General features: G+C 44.2%; 1 protein-coding gene across 1 annotated transcript; it reads right to left on the bottom strand.

The window, feature by feature from the left end:
• Positions 1 to 4,966: 4,966 nt before the first annotated feature.
• LOC147638984 (uncharacterized) lies at positions 4,967 to 23,071 on the bottom strand. The gene is made up of 3 exons (XM_086786252.1): positions 22,918 to 23,071; positions 20,484 to 22,817; positions 4,967 to 5,405 (listed from the first exon to the last, which is right to left on the bottom strand). Exons 2-3 carry the CDS (start codon positions 22,613 to 22,615, stop codon positions 5,246 to 5,248), a joined length of 2,292 nt encoding a protein of 763 aa, XP_086642378.1. The 5' UTR covers positions 22,616 to 22,817; positions 22,918 to 23,071; the 3' UTR covers positions 4,967 to 5,245.
• Between the last annotated feature and the right edge of the window lie 627 nt (positions 23,072 to 23,698).

The following is a 23,698-nucleotide window of genomic DNA, read 5'->3' as shown; positions in this document are numbered from 1 at the left end:
AAACATCAAGAAAAGCCTGTCTGCTCTAATTACACCAATGCCACATACTTATTCTTCAATGCTCTTCAACTATTGGTTCACTTTCTCACAGGATTCTCTGCCCACCAGCATATCCTCAAGGCTGTGCTTATTGTTTCTGTTTTGTTCTCAGGGTTTTCTCATACCAGAAAATCCTTCACCATAATTTTTTGAACAAAGCAGAGAGAAGAAAGAGGGAATTGAGGAGAGGGACCTTAGAGGGTAGCGTTCTCTTCTCCATATTACTCTATCACCAAGAGGAGGTTCTCCTCCCATGGGTGTAGCCTTGCTCTCATACCACTAAAATGAAATGAAACTTTCCATCATCTAGAGTATTTATATCTTTTTTTTTCTAAAAATAGACTCATGGAAGCTTGTTTCATCCAAATTTGGGCCTTCTATTACAAAAACAAGAAGCTTAGTACCTTACACTACCTTTACTAATCTTCTACACATCTACGATATGATAACCATGGAATATAAATTGCCATTACAAATACAATGCCCGAGCCATAGATAATTCCATGCTACACCATGATCGGCACACACACACACCATGCTCAGACCGCCATCTATGTGACACCTCAATCCATACTCTCGCACTACTCAGTACCTGTTACTCTCACAAGAATCTGTCACATTGGTTGGAATAATTAATTGGAGTCATCAACAATTAATCCAACAGGGTACGCTCATAGGCACAAACACATAACACCAATAGTACACTAGCTCAATATTTAACACGGTAAAATCACCTACAATATCAATAACACTAGCATGGCCCCAAATGCATATATACCAATAACACTAGTCCATTGGTATTAATGTTGTATCGCCTATGATACTAACTCTCCCAACATGGTACAATGGTGTCTCCGGCATCCCCGACCAACTATAGAATGGAATATTTAATAGTGGGGGGCAGGGTGGACCTGAGTTGCGGTGGGTACTTTTCAAAACAAAAACCAATTTGTATTTTTTGAACAGAAAACTTGGGATGAGTAGTTTAGACCAACAATTATGAACAAGGATGGAGAAATCGCCTTCATAATCAAGGGGTCATCATGATATCTCGTTAAGCATCGGGGAGCCGCTCGATGTGGCCTTCTTGTGAGAATTATGAAGGGGAAAATACACCAAGAGGAATCATTCAACTTTCCTTACGTAAGTTTTATTCTAGTCAGATTGAGAGAAGCTGATGAAATAGCCAAGCGTCATGATATTATGATATGAGGCCCTAAGTGAGTGCTATACTCTTAGTGTGATTCTGCTCCCATATTATTGTATAGATAGAGAGGTAGGGGTCGCACATTATGGTGACTCAAGCGGGTGAAACCATTTTAACCTACAGAGTGGTAAATATATCATCTTAAAGTCTTTTCTTTTGTAAATATGATAGCTTAATGTTGTTCTTTTTTTTAATTCAAGGAATATTTTTCTTTTCAAATTGTAGTTTTCTTGCATTTGCTAGCTAGAATCATGATTCATGCACTTAAGAGGTGTTCATACGATGAAAACCTCTCTATTTCAACATGTTATATATATAATCTCAATGATGATTTGCTATTTGTTGATAGCCTTAAGTGTAAAAGTGCACTACATACTCACATTGCCACCAATGTGTTACCTCAATGTCGTTGACATCTCCCTTAAGCATAGGTAGTGCTACCAAACCCCCACATGCACCACACATCCCCTTGATACATGAAAGGTGATGGTATAAAGCATCTGGCTTATGTGGACACAGAAGAGAGTGTATGAAATCACACAGGCTAGTAGGACTCCCATTGTTCCCACTAAGGGAACAAAACATATCATAGTAGAGCTATAATTGGGCATCTCATTATCTCAAATATATATAGTTGTTTGAAGTTTGTAGCTCTTAAACACGCAATGTAGAAGGTCCAGAGAAAGTACATGGCACTTTGAACCACTATAATGCTTGGATGCCATGCATGCACTACTTCTTTTGTTTCACACATGGCACTTCAAACCTCTATAATGCTTTGATGCCATGTATGCACAACTACCTTTGTTTGAAGCTTACACCTACATCTTAAATTACATTTAGAGCATTAGTAAACTTCATTTATAATCTTGGAGATTACTTGTTTGATAGTTGATCGAGAAATGACAACACTAGCAAAACAAGAAGATATTAACAATCAAAACAATCTAAAAGTCTTGCACCCTCCTTTATAATATTTTGGTCGAACGTTAAAAAGGTAGCTTGGGAGAGAATGTTATTCTATGGTTGTATGCAAGTTAGCGGAGAATTTAGGAAACTAGGATTCAGACCAAGTTAGGTTCTTTATAGCTTGTATATCATGATAATAAGAGCATGTGAAAGGACTTTATAAATAAAAGAGATATATCTAAATAATGCATTTTAAATTGGAAAAAATGTTACCTTAGCCATTTAATGATGTGAAACTTTCCCTATGAAGGAATCGTTGGAGCTTTAGCAACTCCTCCTTCCTAGGAGGGCACCAATTCCAAATCTTTCACCCATTAACACACTTAGTCGGGAGAGTCACAACCTAGTATATCCATCCACACCCCCACCATAACCTTAAGGTTGTAATCCTACACCTCAGAATGTCATCTTTTTGAGGACCATTCATTACACCTTGCCACAATCAAACACCAAGTTTCAAGAGCCACTTTCTCCCCACTACCTATGCATGTCTCTAACACACGTGTCCATGGCCATAACTATGGTTCACTACATGTCCAAGGTACATACCAATTAGCCACATCACCACCATGCTAATGGATCTCTTGCTCAGATACCAATTATTAAGACTTTGCAAGGAAATGTTGGAAGTTTAGTAACTCTCCCTTCTCGAAAGGGCACCAATTTCAATTGTTTCACCCATGAGCACACTTATTTGGGAGGTTCACAACTTGGTATATCCATCCACACCCCATAACCTTAAGGTCATAGTCTTGCACCTCATGAATGGCATCTTTAGATCTTTCTTTTTTGGTTCATTTTTTGATGTCTTGTTGTGCAACTTTGGTAAGTCCCCTCTTGGGAGGCCATCTATCTCTGTTGTGTTCACTCAGGAGGGTGCGCTTACCTGGGAGGTTATACATCCAATCCCCCTATACATCTAGACCCCATCTACTTATTCTTGCACCTCATGCTTTGGGTTTTGTATACTTCATGAGAAGACCATACCCAACAGGAAACACACATTAATTGTAAAACAACAAATTTTGCAACAAAAAAATTTGGTGAAATCGAATGAAGAGACTGAAAACTTCAACATCAAGATATGCCAAAACTGAAAAACAAGATATGCCAAAACTGAAAAACATTGTTCTTGCACATGAATTATATGCCTAGTAACATAGATATGCTTGCCACCCTATATCAATGAGCATATCAAAATATTCACATGTATCTATGTACCTGAGTGGCTTTGTGCAACCATTCAATATCATTAGTGCTCTAAAAGCCCAATAATATTAAGACTCTAGTTTTACATAAGCACATCACTATATCAAACATATGGCTTCCACAAATTTCAAATGATATCATTCCCCAACGATTTATCAAATGAACACAAATTAGGAATATTAGCCATCAAAAGAAAAAGAAGGTTTTCAAGAAATTGTTGATCCTCATAGTTTCAGAGACAAAAACAGCAACTGCAATTAGTGATACACAATTAACTTCTGGGATTTCTTCTAGATCTCTATTGTAAAGAACTCAATGTAGGATCTTGGGAGTGTGAGAACCGAGCTTTGAACCCTCCCTTTCAAACGCGTACAACGTTAAAGAGAGAAGGCAAGTGCAATAGGCAACCCACTATAGAGGAAAAAGGAATAAGCAAAGTAGCCTCATGATTGCTCTCTGTTAAACTATCTTAATCAATCATCTAATAACAAATGATCTCAGGAGATGTTTGTGTGTTGATGCATGCAATACAATCCCAAACCAAAAATGATACGAATGGGATTAATGAGGAAGGTATACTGCGGTAGGTTAATGGGCAAAAAGTCCTATTCGCACATACCAAAAACAATTGAGGCATTAATGGAGGGCATATTTTCAATGCTAATAAATAAGACTAAATGTTGATTACCTCAAAGCCGCAATTTCTTGCCACATGAACCTGCAATAGTCAAATTGCTAACAAAGAGAAAGTTTTAGAGAATTTATACTTACGCAAAATACAACACCAATAACCGTGCATATAAGACATCACAGCTGTAGGAAGCCGCTGCCATTTCTTGCCAGAGTGTAACGGGGACCGGGAGAAGAGGGCGGTGAAATCATGGCCTTTTACATTGCTCTTTCAGTAGTGGTTCAAAACAGAGAACAAAGTCCACACGATACTCTTCATTGCTTGTGCCACTAATTTTTTACTCTAGTTTTTGGCATCACATACACTACATGTGAAAGGAGATGAGACGCACAGGACAACAAAGATCCACTTCTATCACACAATCATAACCTCGCATGCCAAGAGAGCCACAATTCGGAAGTACCCCTCAATTTTATCCTCCAACATTCGGTATGATGAGACCACTCCAATAGGAGAGAAGAAAATTCAGGGATCACAATGTGTGCATAGAGCTGTTAGACACTTGGATACTGTAGGGTAAGAGTTTGTGAATGGTTGAGATCCATCTCTGCCTAGCAAAGCCTGTTGAACTCTTCCCTTACTACATACTGCTGTTAACATAACCCTTTTCTGAGACTCAGCATTATTTGCAGAAGCCCATGATCGTGCACCTTATCAAGAATGTTGCATGACATACTGCCCTCACACTTTTCAGCCTCTACAACAATACATGGGCAAACTAACAAACAATAGATAACAAGTCACCATGACATTATCAGGCTGCATTCAACTCCAAGCAAGAGGGTGAGTCTGCACAACTAAGATTAAATACTTGCAACTTAACTCAGGTAAATATTTTAGAAACAGAGAAGGAAAATAATTTGAATCCTTTTTTATAGATATGGAAAAAAAACAGAGCCCATGAACCCATTGAGCTGAGATAAAATATTGTGAATCAAAATTTATCAAAAATCATGATGATACCAACTCTCTAGAAAGGTGATTGCCTAAAAGACATGCACGTGCCAGTAGAGCTGGATCATGTGCCTTTATTTCAGCCTCAACATGACACAGACAACTGCCGCTTGATTGACTACCATTACCTAGGGAAAGGTGTGAGCCTGGTAATTTGCATAGACATCAGAAGCCCTTTAAGTTGGTTTTCCACCTTGACTGCTCCCTGAAGATTTGGCTTGCTGCACTAATTCCTTAAGCTTTTTCTCAGCTTCTTCTAGTGAAACATCAACCTGTGAGACTCCTTTTCTTACCGCATCAACTACATGCTTTTGGCACTCAATCGCCTTCTCAAACCTGCAGCAGTGAGAAACATGGTGTAACACCACACAAAATAGCAAGTGCTGAAATTTCTGTTCATAATACATAAACATCTCCCAACTTCCAGCTACAACAATAGGGCCACTCACGACAGCTTTCAGCACATTGGGTTTATGTTGTTTTTGTAGCTGCTAACAGGACAGCGCGCACACATGCGTGCGTGCGTGCGTGTGTGTGTGTGTACATGCATGTGTAGTGGTTTGTTGAAAAGAGGGGGGGCCAGGGGGGTGTTGTGGTAAGTTTTTAAAAATCCAAAACTTGGTCCAAAAAAAATCTTTACATCATACAAAATTTTGTGCTTTTTCATGATGAACATCCAACATTTTGCATTCTGAAACATTATATATATACCTAGATGAATCCAAGAACATGCCCAAATTCACCTTTTAGGAACATGCATGTTATATACTCATGGTAGTCAACCCACAAGACTATATAACTATCAACTCCATTATGCATAGTATGGAGTAGATACTACGAATGTCATCAATGCCCGATAATGGGTGTAGAACTCTGTATCAAGATATGCTCTGAAACATTATTACTGATTTATTGTTCCTATTGAAGATTAGAACAGAGCCCAAATTTCTTTGGGCAATGCCTCTGATATGAGTTTTCCAGAGAAGGATAGCACCTGCAGGGGGCGGCACATGCACAGAACGAGAAGCAGTGTAGTTTTTTTGATGGAGGGCAGATAGAAACCCAAAATAAAATAGCAGCTGGAAAAACGTTTGAAACGCCTCAAAAGGTGCACTTAATTGTCACTAATAGTGGGGGGATTGCGAGGACGGCGCGGGGGGGGGGGGGGGGGGGGCACTTAAAGGAGGTCAGCAAATCTTGCCTGCCTAGCTCCCCACCCAATCCATGGATGAGAATATATCTATCACGGGCTCCAACTCAAGGAAAGGAACCCCATAATGTATGCATTCGTAAATTTTTACGAAGTACCAACAGGTGTCAGACAGTAGAGAAAAAGAAAATCTTCAATCTTCCACACTACTAAACCCTGCCTATCTTGCAAAGCCAACCAACTCCTCTTGAGTACAGTCTCCTTGCCTTTCTTCCACAGTACTTTATTTATCCAGCCACAGTGGATGCAATATCTAAATAAGCAGCTATCCAGATCTCAATAATGATATTAAATCTAGCACATGGCCGAGAAGAAGCAAACACTTGTTTGTTCAACAAGAGCCATCCTATGACATACTGTCATGTGCATGAAAGATGCCATGGACATTCTTAGATACTGGTCCAGAAGAGGCAGCCAGATAAAGAGTATGAGAACCCGGTAGAACCAAGAACATGGAGCACAGAGCACTTATGGCAGTATGGACTTGGAGATAGATGCAAGGGAGGGCAGTCGGCTGCAGATGATCTGCTGGCTGTACCCATGGTTGTCACGGTACGATAATACGATACCATACGGGAATTTTTGGTACGATATGAAATTTTCGGATACCGTACGATAAAATACGGTTTTTATTTTTTACACTTACAACCTATGGAGCTTCAAGCTTGAATGTGAGGGAAGGTTGGGAGGGGAGGAGTCTACAGTGCTTGAGGAACCAGAACATGGATATGTGTCTCTCCCGGTTGGATCTCCCGATTGTCTCCAAAAAAGAACCTGGATGCGTAATGCAATACCAAAGGTCTCCAAGTGTAGCGTTTATGACTAAGGGACCGTCCTTGCACAAATACGAGGAGTGCATCTAGGGTAATAAGTTTAGGGACTCCTCTCTAGATCAAAATGGCCATGTCCAAATCTTCTCCCTCGTACATAACTTGAGAATCTAATTGTCTAGCCTACCTATACCAGGGATCCCCAAGTGATGTAGCAAGATTCTCTCATCCTACCAATCAACCAGTCTTACTCGCCAGATTTTTTAGGTCTCTCAACAACCCCATATGGAATACTGAGCAGTGAGTGGACATGAAAGTTGCGAAGTATTGTGAGCATTTGGGATCTTCGTAAAGCAGGGTTTCTATATTTTTTTTAAGCATTTGGAAATTTTTTTTCAAGGAAAAAAATTTTGGGAAAAAAATAATAAAAATCGTACCGTACGAACCGTACGGTACGAACCCATTCGTACCGGTACGAGAAACAACTATGGCTGTACCTGATTGGCAGCGGCTGTACTACAAGAGGCTGTCGGCTGTGCAGGCGACAGATGGAGTATGGGTAGTCCAGTCGAGCAAGCGTTAAATGATTTTATGAGCTGTGGACTGGCCGACCAGCAGCAGTCGGCTAGTTTGCCAAGTCTTGATGAAGGCCTATAAATAGGCATAAAGGCTCCTCATTCTATTCATTCAACTCTTTAGGAGTTGGGTCCAAGCATAGGACAGATTTTGGTGATGTTCACCTTTTGTATGAAGGCAACCTAGGGCTGTAGATTAGGTGTCTTTTTGTACCTTATGAATATACTGAATTTCGAGCATATCTCTCTCTCTCTCTCCACTCTCCCTTCCGTCTGCGTTTTTGCATGAGCATGTTCTCAGTAGTGTTTAGGGCTGAAAGAAGACTCCATGGCGGGCTTTCAGAGAAAAGGGTTGCCAGGGATGGAAGGATGACAGAGGGACTTCAGGAAAAGATTGGGATGATGACAGTCATCTGGAATCCCGTCATCAAGTTTAGCAGAGGGGGATGTCATATGCATGAAAGATGCCATGGACATTCTCAAATACTGGTCTAGAAGAGGCAGCCAGATAAAGAGTATGAGAACCAGGAAGATGGAGCACATAGCACTTATGGCAGTATGGACTTGGAGGTAAATGCAAGGGAGGACAGTCGGCTGTAGATGATCTGTCGGCTGTACCTGATTGGCGGCGGTCGTACCACAGGAGGCTGTCGGCTGCAGGCGCCACATGGAGTATGGGTAGTCCAATCGAGCAGGCGTTAAATGATTTTATGAGCTGTGAACTGGCCGACCAGCAATCGGCCAGTTTGCCAAGTCTTGATGAAGGCCTATAAATAGGCATAAAGGCTCCTCATTAGGAGTTGGGTCCTTAGAGTCCCAGTTTAGGGACAGATTTTGGTGATGTTCACCTTTTCCAAGAAGGCAACCAAGGGCTGTAGATTAGGAGTACCTTTTTGTACCATATTAATATACTGAATTTCCAGCATCTCTCTCTCTCTCTCTCTCTCTCTCTCTCTCTCTCTCTCTCTCTCTTCATGTCTGTGTTTTCCATCAGATTGTTTCCAGGAGTGTTTAGGGCTGAAAGAAGACCGCCAGAGCTTCCGCGTGTTACAGATACATCACTCTCAATGGGCTGCAACAGAGCAAGATGTGTTAAAATGTTGCATCCTTCTATTTATGCTGTCATGGAGCTGTCGGCCTGTTTTCCTACAGCCGACTGCTTCATGTACAAGTATATAAGAGGTGCTCCCTTTATTCATTCAAGATATCATTCTGTGCCCTATTTGCTAGCTCTTGTACTCTGTAACCTCAAGCTAATAAAGCTCAGTTCTTGCTTGCAATCTTTCTCTCTCATGTTCATTGCTTCCGCTTGTGCACATTCTTTCATGGTATCATTCGCCTAGGCTCTGGCTGCTGCACAATCTGTTCCTCTACGTTTTCTGCTTCCCTAGATTCTCCAGGCTGTAGATCCTTCAAAACAGTGGCTGCGTTTCTCTCTCTTAGCTGCGTTTTTTGCTCTACAAGCTCTCCAACTGCTGTCGGCCATCCCCCAAGCTGCATTTTCTTCTACAGAGGCAAGTGGAAGTGGTCTAGCTGCAGATTCAGCAAGTGCATCAGACAAGTGGCACATCAGCTCTTCTCCCTCCAAGATCCCCTCCCTCTTCCGGTAGGAGGTTCCCGGTGGTGTGTTTTTTGGGTTTCTTTTGCTGCTGTCCAGCCTGCATCTTCTCCGTCCATCTTGCCGTTGAACTTGGGAGGCTTCAGAAGCTAGTTTGTTCCTCACAAGGCATTCAAGAACGACTCAGCAAACCGCTGGTCTCCGCCGAGCAGAAACATTCCAGAGAATCCGGTGGAGTGACTTCACAAGGGAGACCGTCAATGACACGGACGCTGTCTCTCTTGGTGACTACGCACAGTTGTAGAATGATGACTATGGGACCATGCGCGAAGCTCATTTGGCACATCCCTACTTGCATCCAAAGGAATGAAAAACCCTCCGCTTGAAAGTTTTGCCACTTCGTCCTCATAATTGTCAAGCCTTGGCTCAGAAGCACGAGCCTCAACAACGGCCAAATCCAAAACAATAGGCACTCGGGATGCCGATTGACTCTGTCTCCCCACTCCCTAGGACATTTTGATGAAGGGCATCACTCCATGCTCCTGTGTGCAAGGATATTGAGGCATATGCACGTGCATGTATTACATGCCAAAAGGTCAAGTTTAACTAGTAAAAAGCTCCAGGTTTGCTTCAGTCGTTGCCTATTTCCGCGCAGCCATGGAAAGTTATTGCAATGGACTTTATCATGGATTTGCCTCGTACTCAGCAAGGCAATAATGCTATTTGAACCATTGTTGACAAGTTTAGCAAGGAGGCATCCTTCTTGTCGATCAGAAAGATCATTGCTTTAGTCGTTGCCTATTCCCCCGCAACCATGGAAAGTTATTGCAATGGACTTTATCATGGATTTGCCTCGTACTCAGCGAGGCAATGATGCTATTTGAACCATTGTTGACAAGTTTAGCAAGCACGCATCCTTCTTGTTGGTCAAAAAGACCATTAAGCCTGAGCATATGGTCAAGATATTTGTGGCACCATTGTTCAAACACCATAGTATGCCTAAGTCCATTGTACCCCAAGGCTATGAGCCTCTTTTGGAGAGTTCTGTTTCTTCAACCTTGGCAGATTGTGTTTCACAAGGAGAGAAAGCTACCTTGTGGTAAGCTTTCCACGTGATACCTTGTGAAGTTCAAAAACTACTTACCTATGGACGCGAAATGGGTTCATGAAGACTACTTCAAAAATTACCCACAGCTTCTTCAGGCATATTTGGAGGCTTTTCAGATGAGAACAACTGTTTAGAAGCTGGGGGAGGGGGGGGGGGGGGATGTCACCATTTGGCCGCCCAAGTGGCTCTCCCCTATTTCGTGCCAAGGTACGGGAGGCCAAGGAGCTTCGTGTCGCCCGTACTTAGACAAGGACTCGTGTCACCTGTGGACTGCCTACTATGACGTGTCCTGTTCACGAGCAAAGGACACCACCCCGTGAACCATTCGAGTGCCATGTATTTTGACATGGTTTGTGGCATGTGAACAAGTGGTAAGTATTAATCTAAACCTTTGTTTATTATTGTAGAGGTTTTATAACCTTTATTGTTCACATTCGTTAAAGTCAGGTTCAAGTTAGGCAGCCCAACCTGTGGGCGCCCCTTCGTTGTAAACACACATAAGTGTGTGCACTACAAGGAGGTGCCCACCTTGGTTTGAGGTGGGTTCTGCCATGTGGCACACACGGGTTGGACCCCTCCACCTCTTGCCCACCATCCATGCACTCGACTCTCTCTCTCTCTCTCTCTCTCTCTCTCGGAAGTTTTGGTGAAGGGCATCACTCCCTGCTCCTGCATCTGGAAAAATCGACACACTTAACAGCCCCCCATTGCTGCCGTACAGCTGCCATCTGCACATATTGTACTATTCTTGTTGTACCCGACTGTTGTCCTGTACTTGCTGTACCCAACTGTTGTACAGTCCACTACCTGTTGTACTTGCTGGAAACCATATTGTACCTGCTGTACTTACAGTAGTACTTACTGCACCAGCTGCTGTACTTGATGGAAACCCTACTGTACCTGATGTACTTATGGTAGTAGTCATTGCACCAGTTGTACTAGCCGTACCATCTGTATCTCTTGTACCAGTTGTACATCTTCCTGTGCCTGCTGAATATCACATTACATCTACTGTACCGGATGTATTTGCTGTGAACCAGCTCCATGTGTACCTACTTGAGTACCCGCTATTGGGAACTGCATGCTAGTACTTGTTCATGTACTTGAACCTACTCCCCTCCTGTGTAAAAGATGTCAAATCCCCATAGGATCTCCTCGTAGAACGCTCCTGAACGAGACTCAAAACCTGCAAACAAACAAAACAAACAAGAAGGGGGTGAAGGCCTGACTCACCTCCCAACCACGACAGCTGTGGGCAAGCCCACAGACTTGGCTATCCCCACCGAGCCACGAGCTGAGCTAACTAGATGGACGTACCTGCCAATCTCTACCTCGTGATGTCCCATACCGCCACAAAGCTGCCGGCCTCGGCTGCATGAAGCAGATGCACGTCTACACTAGATCCAGGCTCCAGACCATAGAGCTCTCACAAAACATGCGAGACTTTATGTAACTAATGACTAATCTTGGCCACCCTTTTATAGGCTCTTGGCCGGTCATCGGGCGTCCACTTGGGCGTCCGCCCGTCCATACTTGGGTGCCCGCCCGTTAGTCTATCCCTAACTCAGCTCGCCAATCAGCCTGCCTAGCTCCAAGCTTCCCCAAACCTCGAAGCTAGTCTTGTGTGCGTGTAGCACACGGTAGATACACACTGTGCACATGACAAAAGAGTCCTAGATCCTTCGTACTCTGAAGTAATAGGCTTGCAGTTCTCCATCCCAAAGGCCTCAAGCAACTCATGAACATACCGCTGCTAAGAGACAAAAAACCCCCTCTAGGTCTGCCAGATCTCCAATCCCAAAAAGAAGTGGAGTAAGCTTAGGTCGGTCATCTCAAACTCCTTTGACAAGGCAGCCTTTGTCACGCCAATGTGCTCCACATGACCGCCGGTGAGAATGAGATCATCCACATAAAGGATGATAATCGTAACCATGCCGCGTTCTCGAAAGAGATACAGATTGGGATCTGCAACCGATCTCTGAAAACCAATCCGAACAAAGAAGGAATCAATCTTTTGATTCCAAGCCCTGGGAGCCTGCTTAAGACCATACAAGGCCTTACGTAACCTGTAAACCATCCCTTCTGATCCTGGAACAACAAAGCCTGGAGGCTGCTCAACATACACCTCCTCCTGCGGGTCACCATTAAGGAACGCAGATTTTACATCCATTTGATACACAGGCCACCTCTGAGAAGAAGCAAGGTCAAGAACGGTCCGAATCGTGGTCATCCTTGCTGTCGGTGCAAAGGTATCCTCGTAGTCGATGCCTGGCCGCTGAGCATAACCTTTAGCCACAAGTCTCGCTTGGTGTTTGTCCACCGACCCATCTGACGCATATTTGGTCTTAAAGACCCATTTGACACCAATGACTAACCGTTTCGACAGCCTCAATACCAACTCCCATGTGTTGTTCTTCTCGATGGCATCAAGTTCCACCTGCATGGCTTTCCTCCAAGTATCCTGTGAAAGGGCTTCCTTAACCGAAGTGGGCTCCTTGTCCCGCATAATACGAGACATCAAAGCATAGTTTACCTGAAGAAGCTCCGCTGTATTGCTTTTGTCGCGGACTCTGCGATCTTCGAGTTCCGTCCTCTGTTTACCTGAAGACCGCTGTATTGCTTTTGTCGCGGACTCTGCGATCTTCGAGTTCCGTCCTCTGTGGTCCACTCGGAGGGTAGCTCCGTGACACCTGACTCCCGAAGGGTGTCCATCAACCACCTGGGTACTCGAACAGATCGTGGAGCCTCCTGCCGTTGCGAGGACTTTACTCCAGCTGTGGGCTCAACCTCCTGTACTGACTGAGGTTGATCAACTGGAACAATGGTCTGGGAAGAATCATCATCAGACTCCTCTGGACTTCCAAGAAGTGGCGGCTCCTCGACAGTGGATATTGGAACATGCTCATCAAAGACCACATCTCGACTGACAACAATCTCATTCCTCTCTAGATCATACAATCTGTATCCCTTGGAAAGAGAATTATACCCCACAAATATAAGCTTGCCGGATTTGGAGTCAAGCTTCCCCCTCTGCTTCTTCGAAATATGTACATACGCATCACTCCCAAAACACGGAAGTGGGAGACATCAGGTTTCCTGCCAAAGTATGCCTCAAATGGAGTCATATTAGGTACTGAAGTCGTTGGAGACCGGTTGAGAGTATGGACAGCCGTTGCCACAGCCTCTCCCCAAAGTGGACGAGGAAGATCACGATGCTCCAGCATGGTCCTCGCCATCTCCTGAAGGCGATCCTGTATTGGCCAGTTCCCTCTTGATGCCATGGTCTGCACAAAATCTGAGAAAAACATTCGAGGAGAATTCACCCCCTTTGTCAGCCCTGAGAGTCTTTACCTGCAATCCAGACTCTTTTTCCACCATCACGTGCCAATCCTTGAACCGTGCAAAAGGTTGGTCCTTTTGTGAAAGAAAGTAGACCCACGTGAATCTGGTACGAGAGATCCTCCTAATAATGGTGTCTGCTGAGGTCCACACAAGTCAGTGTGAATCAACTCCAATGGTTTTGAAGCCCGCCTGGAAGCTTGCTTCGGGAAGGATTCCCTATGCTGCTTACCACATATGCAAGAACTGCAACGTCCTTGCCTGCTGCCAACATCTGGCAAGCCAACCACCATCTGGTCCCGGAAAGCTCGCCGCAGTGCATTCACATTTAAGTGGCCATAACGAAAGTGCCACAGATCTCCGACCTGAGAACCTCTCAATGAGGAGAGTGCAAAGAGCTTGTAGATACCATTCTCCACACCGCCTTTCCAAACAACCTGGCCAGTCTCACGGTCCCGTAGAGCAACTGAATGCTCCTCAAATTCCACCCGAAAGCCAATCTTGCATACTTCATGCACTGACGGCCCTTGTTGTTATTCCGGCCTTTCGGCCGTTGGCCAGTTAAGGCCTCCAAACCTCCACTGTGAGGAGGGTTCGTGAATCGTTCCTCCTATTCCAAGACCATGGGCACAAGCTCCTCCCAGGTAATGGTGCTGAGCCTGCCACTAGTAATCAAAGAGGAGTAGAACGCGGAATACTGAGCAGGCAAGTGGGACAGCAAAGTAATGGCCATATCTTCTGATGATATCTCCTTCCCAGCCTGGAGGACTTCCTGCTGAAGGACCTGTAGCTTGTTAATGTGCTCCTGCATCATCGACGACTTTGCAAGGTTCCTAACCCGCATCTGTACTTCCAAGGAAATCCTCTTCATGGGCGATACCCTGTTATAAAGAGAAGCCAAGTGCTGCCATATGCCTCTGGCCGGTGTCATATGCTTTACGTGATTGATTACTTGCAGTGTGCAGTTGAGGCAGATAAATGAACCGACCCTGGCGTTGACACGATCCCACATCTGTACCTATGCCTCGCGGTCCTTCCTCGTTGACAGTAACTCCCCTTCCTCTGCTTCCAGACGTGGAACCCCGATAACGATGAAATCAGCAAGGTCATATGACTCCAGCACAGACTCCATCATAACCTTCCAGATGCCGTAATTGTTTCCGTCCGACTGACGGTCCACTGGGAACGTGGGGAGTGTTGGGATCTTCACATGCTTCTCAGCCATCTCTAACAAATCTGCCATCGCGGGGATGTAACTGAAGAAAAGGGTGGGTGGGTGAGAAAACTTTAACCTGCAAGTGGTTGTCTAGCAACTCAGCCCGCCTTCCTCTTGCTTCTTCTCTTCCCGAACAATCCCTAACAGTCCACCAGTCAACAATGCAACAATCCCTTTCTTGCTCAGAAAACTCCCAAGATCTTTCAAGAGCTTAGGGCTCTGATACCATGTCAAAATCAGAGCTTAGGGCTCTGATAACATGTCAAAATACGCAGCGGAGATGATAACCAAATCTGAGACCACAAGAGCAAGTAGAGTGCAAAAAATAGACAGCACAAGAGAAGGAGAGAGATGTTGGGTTTTATGCTGTGTATGCACCCAGAGGAGTGCTAGTGATCATCAGTAGGTTACTGGGGCACTTTTTACTTCAGTTAGTGGAGGTTTTTTCCCCCAGTTTAGTTCAGTTTCACTTATATGCAGTTTATAAGTGTTTTGGTCCACCCGGCACATTTATGGCCGGACATGTGAACACTTATCCTTTAGGGTCACTATCATGTGGCTATTGTACTTGATTTTTTCTATCATTTGAAGCATATTGGAAGTCGTGTTCTCTCATCCTGGTTTTCCACGCTTGCTTGCTTGCTTGAACCTGTGTAAACCCTAACCCTAACCCTTGAGTGCCTTCAATTGGTATCAGAGCCATTGAAGCTTTGCCTTTGCCCATTGCTGTACACATTCACTTTCATCAACTGCCCGTATCTGCTGCCCGTACACCTTGTTTGCGCTGCCTTCAGCTACAACTGTGCGCTGAACATCATTCAGTACCTGACAGCGCCGTACAGCATACTGTACCTGTCAGCGTACGTGTACCAGCCACCGTACAGTCAAGCGCAGCCATACGCCTGTAAGCGCCGACTGTCACCTGCCTGCGCCAACTGTACAAGACAGCGCCGACTGTACCTGCACAGCTCTGGTCGACTTTGTCAGTACAGTACTGTGGTCGCCCTGCCCCCGTACAGTCCTCTGTACACACCTGCTCACAGTGTTCCGTACCTGCTCAGTACCTGCAACGCATATCTGTATCACAGTCGCCTCAGTACCCGTACTGTACCTGCTTGCTTACAGAGGACTGCTTTCGTACTGTACCTGCATACAGTCGACTGTACTTGCTACGAGTACCTGCAACTACTTACAACGAGTACCTGCTGTGTACCTGTTCGCACTGCTCCGTACAGTACCAGCTGAGTACATCCGCCGTACAGTCATCGTACCTGCAGTCTGCTCCGTACAGTCATCTTTACCTGCACAGTACAACAGTCCACGTATCTGCACACTACAGTCAACTTGTACCTGTTGAAATCTCAGCTGGTAAGCATTACAAGTTTTGAATATTGGGCACTTTAATTTTCTCTGTGAAAATATACAGGCACAACATGCAGATTTTCTAGCAAGAAAATATACAGGTTTTTTGCACAGTTTGGGTGCAGCAAATTTGGGCATTTTTGGGACATTTTGGCATTGTGTACGCCATTTGCTGCTCTACTCAGTCATTGGTGCATTGAGCTGCACATTCAGAGGATTGAGAGTGCAGGCAGATTTGGGTGAACTGTATTCAGTGGAGTACAGTTGTTATCAGGGTTTTTTGCCATTGGGTTTTTTGGTAAACAGGTACAACATTGTGCGTAAAGCATAATGGCAAATCAACAGCAAAGTGATGTATTCACATATTTGTCTAAGGAAGACAAATTGGATGGCACGAACTACTCCTTGTGGAGTTTTATGCTGAAAAATGTGCTTGTGGCAAAAGGTCTTTGGGATTTTGTTAGTGGTGATGAACCACGTCCAGGTCCATTGGCTCCAGAGACTCCTCCCCAAGGGGGTGCTCGTGGACGAGGACAACAGGTACAGGCTCCAGGACAACCATTGCCTGTTCAGAGAACAAATGCTCAAAAGACATGGGATGCCAGGGATGCACAAGCTTTGTCACTCATTGCATTGTCAGTACAGAGGTCCATTATACCTCATATTCGTTCAGCTGGTTCTTCACAGAATGCATGGGTGACTTTGGAGCAGATGTATGCTGCTCGTAATGAGGCTAGGATCTCATTTTTGAAAAGAGAGCTTGAAAATCAAAAAATGAATGAAGGAGATGATATGTCTAGCCACTTAAACAAGCTGCAGGATTTGAGAGAGCAACTCATCAATGTGGATGAGATTATTCCTGAGACACAGCTTGTGTCCACCATCTTGCACTCTTTGCCAAGATCCTACTTGGCTTTCCATACCTCTTTGAACCTCAGCATGAGGAATGCTGTTGAACCCCTCAAGTATCAGGAACTTGTTGCTCTCTTACTACAAGAGGAGCAAATGAGGAAGAATATGAATATGAACACAAATGCTGAACAAGCATTTACTACAGGTCAAAAGGGGAAAGGAAAAACTCAGCCAAAGAGTGCAAATCAAAATTCAGGTGATGGTGGTTCTTCACAGGATACCAAGAAAGGTGATGGAAAGCCCAAGAAGAAGGGCAAATGTCATTACTGTAAGAAGCCAGGTCACTACATCACGGAATGTAGGAAGAGGATTGCCAAAGAGAAGGCAAAGGAAGCTGGGATGTCAGTTAATGATGCTTCTAAAGCTCCTCCAGAGACTGCTTCTTTTGTTGAGGACAGGGATTACTGTTTTTATACATGCAGCTATGATGCCTCTTGGTCTTCACAGGCACTCAGTTTGACAGAGCATGCATGTACTTGGTATTTTGATAGTGGTGCCTCAAAGCATATCACATCTCGCAGGGATTTGTTTAGTCATGTTGACCCTGCCCCTGTTGGCAAAACTGTTCAGTGTGCCAACAATGCTTCATATCCAGTTTGTGGCATTGGGGAGATTCAGCTTACAGCCATTGATGGCTCCATTCTCCGCCTTACAGATGCCTTATATGTACCAAGGATAAAGAAGAATTTGTTGTCCATCTCTTCTTTAGCACATTGTGGAATGCAGGTCTACTTTGATGATGATAAATGCATGGTCAGAGACAAAGCAAATGCCTTGACCTTGATGCTTACTGGTACATTATGTCATGGACTTTATGAGTTGGATGCATTTCAGCAAGTGGATCAGTCTGCTTATCATGCATTCACTCTTACTCCAACTATGGTTGATGCGGAGTTATGGCATGCTCGCATGGGGCATGTAAATTTTGGTAGTCTTATGCTTATGCAGCGACATAATATGTTTACAGATCTACCTCTCATGGAGAAGCCTCCAGATCACATTTGTGAAGGATGTATTTTGGGAAAAATGCACAGGTTTTCCTTCCCACGTGATCAGGCTCTAAGAGCAACTGCAAAGTTGCAACTTATACACAGTGATCTTTGTGGTCCCATGCAGACGAAGTCATTAGGTGGTTGCTTTTATTTTGCAACATTTATTGATGACTTCTCTCGTATATGCTGGGTGTATCCTTTGACACAGAAATCACAGGTATATGATGCATTTTTGGCCTTTGTAGCACTTGCTGAGACAGAGTCAGGATGCAAGGTGAAGACTCTCCGTTCTGACCGAGGGGGGGAATATATGTCACATGTGCTGAATTCCTTTCTTGGGAGTAGAGGTATAAAACATCAGTATACTACTCCTTACACTCCACAGCAGAATGGGGTTGCAGAAAGGAAAAATCGGTCACTCATGGAGATGGCCAGATGTATGCTAAAGGCAAAAAGACTACCACGTATCTTTTGGGTGGAAGCAGTAATGTGTGCTTGTCATACAACAGAGGCCTTGGTGTCTCATAAAGACAGGAGATGACTTCTAACAGCCTTCGCCAGCAAATTCTCCAGCACCAAGTCGTACCTCAACTCAAAGTCAAAGCTGAAGTGTAATTTCTATGGCAAACCTCGCCACTTTGAGAGGGATGGTTTCATAAAACAAAAGTTTAAAGCGTGTCTTGTAGCTGATGAAGAAGAGAATGCTCCTGAAGAACCAGCCTCCAAAGAGGAGGCTAGCTTTGTTGAAGCTGATTGGGCCTTCTAGAGCTTCATTTTCTCTACTAGTCTTTTTGAATTCTAAGCCTTGTTAACTCTTGTCATAGTTGTAAATCTTCAGGCCAGACTGGAGATAAGTGGTCATGTTGAGGCATAGGTAGAGACCTAGGAGGGTTCAAGCCATGTAGCTCATGTGAGCATAGGATTGAGAACCTTGGAGTCAAGCCATGCCAGCACTATCCAAGGAAGAAGGTCATCAAATTGAGGAGGGGTGTTCGAATGGCAATTTGATAACAATAAGGATTAGTAGAGGTCAAGTTCGTAAGGTCATTATGGAGGGTAAAATGTAAAGAAACTAGCATCCATGATTAACACAAGTAGGTGATAAAAAGAGATGCTATCTATCTCCTATATTTATGGAGAAGATTGAGGAAGGCTGAATGACGTCATCAATGATGTATGTGACCTGCCTATTTAAAGAGGCTTGTTAATGGAGAAAGACCGCATATTATCTTCACCCTAATGAAGCTTCTACTTCACGATCCCCCATAGCAACATCTGTCCCTAACCCTAATCACCTTCAACGGTTAAGAGGACTCAGACCCTAAAGTAAATCTGCAAGCTATGCGGGATCCATAACAAGTCGCCCGAAACCAGGGATAAAAAATGATGGTGACGAATAAAAGCCTTTCACACTAAGAAGAGGTGGGTGGGATAAGGTGAGTCCACAAATCCCAGAAAGAACCCAAATAATGACTTTTCCCAAACCCAGACTTGTGCGACTCCTAGAGCCTATGGACTCTACCCTATCCAAGCAGTCAACGCACATGAGTGCCAGAAAAGAAACAAAATTTGCAAGTCACTAGGCTCTAATACCAACTGTAGAACACGTGCATTTGTAAGAGAAGTAGAAAAGAGTGCAACGGAATCACACAGCACACACAAGCGTCCTAAAACTAATGTCTATACTATGTACAAGAAAAGGTCGATTATAACTAAATTCACTGTACAAGAAAGAGGCTGACTGAAAACGTCAACTCATAACCCACACGACCTGTTGTACCTCCTGGCTAACCTGTGTGCAGAGAAACGCCCTGCTGGGACTAGCACTGAGCAAATGCAGATGATTATAATACCCATGTATATGTATGCACCAATGCTACAGATCGGTTTGTTTTACTGCTGTTGGCCAGGTCCACAACCTGCCACATGTCATTGCCGCCACATCATCATTGCAACGTGGCACATGTGATGTTCGATTGCTCCAAAAGCTTGTTATCTGATGTTTGCGGAGTCCATGCTTGGGGGTTGTGCCCTGAATACTCGTAGTAGGCATGTCACAATAATGTTCCATTCCAGAAGCAACCAACACCCTTGCTCATCTTGGGCAACCTTAAGCATGACAAGCCGCATTCTTCTTTATCATTATTGACAACGTAATCTAAAACTTTCAAAATGTGGGCATGTGCCCTTGTACTTATGCCTGCCTAGTCCTCTGCATGATTCTACTGAATGCCAAATTGAAAACATGCTAATTAGACGTACCGTTGGATAAAGACCTACGAATCATGAAAAAAATGCACCTGTCACTTCAAAGATGTAATATTCTGTACAGTCACGATGCCAATAAAAAGGTGAAGGATAAGTATCCTAACCTCTCAAGACCAGAGTACGTGTTGACAAGGTTGGAATAGATTGCTATCGTATCCCCATCATCAGGTCCATGGCTCTCAATCGCTATCACCCTGGCTGCTTCAAACTTAACCAAAGCCTCCTCATATTTCCCTAATTCTAGATATGCAATGGCAATGTGGTTATACACAGCCAGTAGCTCCTCACTATCTTTCCCATAGATCTCTTCTGTTTTTGCCCCCGACTTCTCCAAATATGGTAAGCCCTCCTCAACTTTGCCCATAAACATGTACAACAACCCTATCTGGCCTTCAATGTCTGCTAAAGCTCCTTGCTGTTCAGGGTGTTGCTCAAAGATTTCTAAGGCCCTCTTCAAAGCTGCCATGGCTTGATCTAGTTCATTTAATTGCTGGTAGACTGAACCTAGCTCCATCAAGCTTGATCCAGCTTCTAGAGAGAACTTTTTGTTTTTCAAAGCACTTAGAGCTCTCTTGCAATACTTTGCAGCATTCTTGCCCTCTTTCAAATCAGCGTAGGCTTTACCAATCAAAACTAATGCATGTCCATGAAAACGACTTGTCTCCTTAGTATCTTTAACAACATCTTTCAGCTTGAGAATGGCATCTTTGTACCTTTCAAGGGAAATCAAAGCTTCACCCGATGCCAAATCAAGAGAAGCAACCTCTTTAGACTTTCCCAAGTTCACCAAGATGGGTCTAATTATCTCGTGCTGGGAGAGAACCTTCTCGAAATCTTCGAGATCATCATAAATTAGTGCCATCAGCCTCCTTAACACCGCTACTTCAAAAGAACCTGAGCCATAAAAGTTTGTGTAAATTGGGAGTGCTTTCATGCACAAATTAAGAGCTTCCTCATATTCTTCTGCCTCTGTATATGCCTCTGCTGCTTGCTGGTAGGACCTTGCAAGATCAGGATTTCCTGGTTCCAATAGCCGCTCATTTATAGCAAGGCCCTTCCGATAATTCTTTAGTGCCTCTTCTTGATTTCCAAGGGACATCTTGGCATGTCCCAAAAGAACTTGAACTGCATACTTTATGGTTCCCATTTCCTTTTCCTTTGCTCTTGTATCTCCCAATTTCTCTAACATTTTGGCAGACTGCTCTAAGTGAGTAACTGCCTTTTCAGACTCTTCCATCTTGTAGTAGGCAGAACCAATCACATGGTAGCACATTGCACTCTCAAATGATGGTTCAGAATATCCCAAAATCTTCAGAGCTCTCTGTCCATATGACAGAATTTTCTCTGGATCCTCATCTGAGGAATCGTACAACTGGGCTAACCTCAAGCATGTGGTACCTATTCTAGGATCTTCAGGCTCAATATTTGCCTCCATTTCTCTTAATGATGCCTCAAGCGCCTCCAGACTTTCCTCCTTAATCATAGAAGACATGCCCGGCTTGCTATTATCACAATAATCATGCTCCTCCTCATCACTATCTGTATCAATGACCCCTACTTCATCAATCTCTTCATCAACTTCTTCTTTCTGGAACTTTTCTTCAAGTACAGATGATTCTTGCTTCCACATAGGAGCCTCCTTTGACTTTGCAGTCTGCCTTTTCGATGTTTCAACTGTGCAAGATCCTCCTGACTGCTCTCCCAGGCTGTCTGATGCCATCACTGCCGTACTGAAACCTCTGCGGTTCCTGAGTTTGTCTCGATAAAGGCCTACCCCCAAGCTCTGCATCCAGCATTTCTCAGTAAATGGCTGGGTACGGCGCTTCCTCAAAACCTCCTTGTCCAGGATACCAGCACGAGGTGGCTCAATCCGGACGGACATTTTCTGACCACTGTTATCGGAACCTGCTTGTTTGGAGTAACTCCTGACATGCTTGCATGGCTCGGCATCAAAATCCTCTTCCACCTCATGAGTTGGCAGAATAGAAGAAGAGCATCCAAAACTTCTTGCAAGCAAGCCGTGGCGAGTTCCAAGATGGTTGTAACTCTTCAAAAGTGGTGCACTTGAAGAAATATGTCCTTCCAGGTGGCTTTTTTTGAAATCCTTCAGTGTACGGCAGCCAAGCCGTGAAACCACACAAGGGCCGGCATAAAATGCAGCCTCTGTATGTGTTCTACTGAAGCCAAAAAGGTGGAGAAGACTTCTCCCAACAGAGAGAGAGATCTTCCTTCCCATTGTCGAACAGGTATCCTCTTCGCTTACCCGGATGTAGTGAAACACAGCCGATGAAGGATGGAGAGAGCAAATGTCCTTCCGGCTCTACCTCGACTCTGTGTAGAAACCGCGGCTCGATCAAAGCATCGAGGGAGCCAGGCATCTATCAGCAACTTCTGCAACTGCTCAGCTCCCCTCCAAAGAAAACCCTAATTTTGATCACCTGCGAAACCATCCCGAGGTTTGATCACCAACTTGCTCATGCTGCTTCATTAATAGCACTACAAAACTCAAAAGTCAGCATGTGCATGCCCTTTGCTTACCTTCCTGCAGCTGTCTTGTTTGTGTCTTGCCTGTTTGGTAACTATTTACAGCGGCAGAACTTCTTTTAGAGTTCATACACACTTTTGAAAAGTATGGACAATCGATGCCCTAGCGGGTCCTTCAGACCTCAAACGACCCCAAAAAGCGCTCCACGTGGATTTTGCAATCAAGTTTGCGGTAAACGAAGCCCAAATTTCCAATTTTAGCGTGAAGGACACGATGGGTCGCCTCACGCATGAGAGACGGACACAATGGGTCACCTCACACGTGGTAAACAAGTAAACCAAGCCCAATTTTTCAATTTTAGTGTGAAGGGGCAGTCAAGCGCACGATGGGTCGCCTCACGCATGAGAGACGGACACAATGGGTCATCTCACACGTGGTAAACAAGTAAACCAAGCCCAATTTTCCAATTTTAGTGTGAAGGGGGAGTCAAGCGCACAATGGGTCGTGGTAAACAAGTAAACCAAGCCCAATCTTCCAATTTTAGTGTGAAGGGGCAGTCAAGCGCATAATGGGTCGCCTCACGCATGACAAACAAACACAACAGGTCACCTCACACGTGGATTTCCTCTTCGGTCATAGAATCCTCTTCGCTTGCAAAAAAAATAAAAGAAAGTTGACCTGGGCTATAAGAAACATGTAAGTGTCCTTTTGTGGTGTTAAGTTTCAATTGTTGGCATTCGTTTGTAGGTCCTAACTTATTGTCTTGGCCTTTTACATGTTTTGAGATAACACCCATCAACTTTGAGGGAGCACTTTGATTATGTTGAGGAGACA

The sequence above is a fragment of the Cibotium barometz genome, chromosome 4 (genome assembly GCF_041138505.1).
Source record: "Cibotium barometz isolate CiBa-2024 chromosome 4, ASM4113850v1, whole genome shotgun sequence".
Lineage (NCBI taxonomy): Eukaryota > Viridiplantae > Streptophyta > Polypodiopsida > Cyatheales > Cibotiaceae > Cibotium > Cibotium barometz.
The sequence above is the reverse complement of the archived record's forward strand: the minus strand, read 5'-3'. Positions and strand labels throughout refer to the sequence as shown.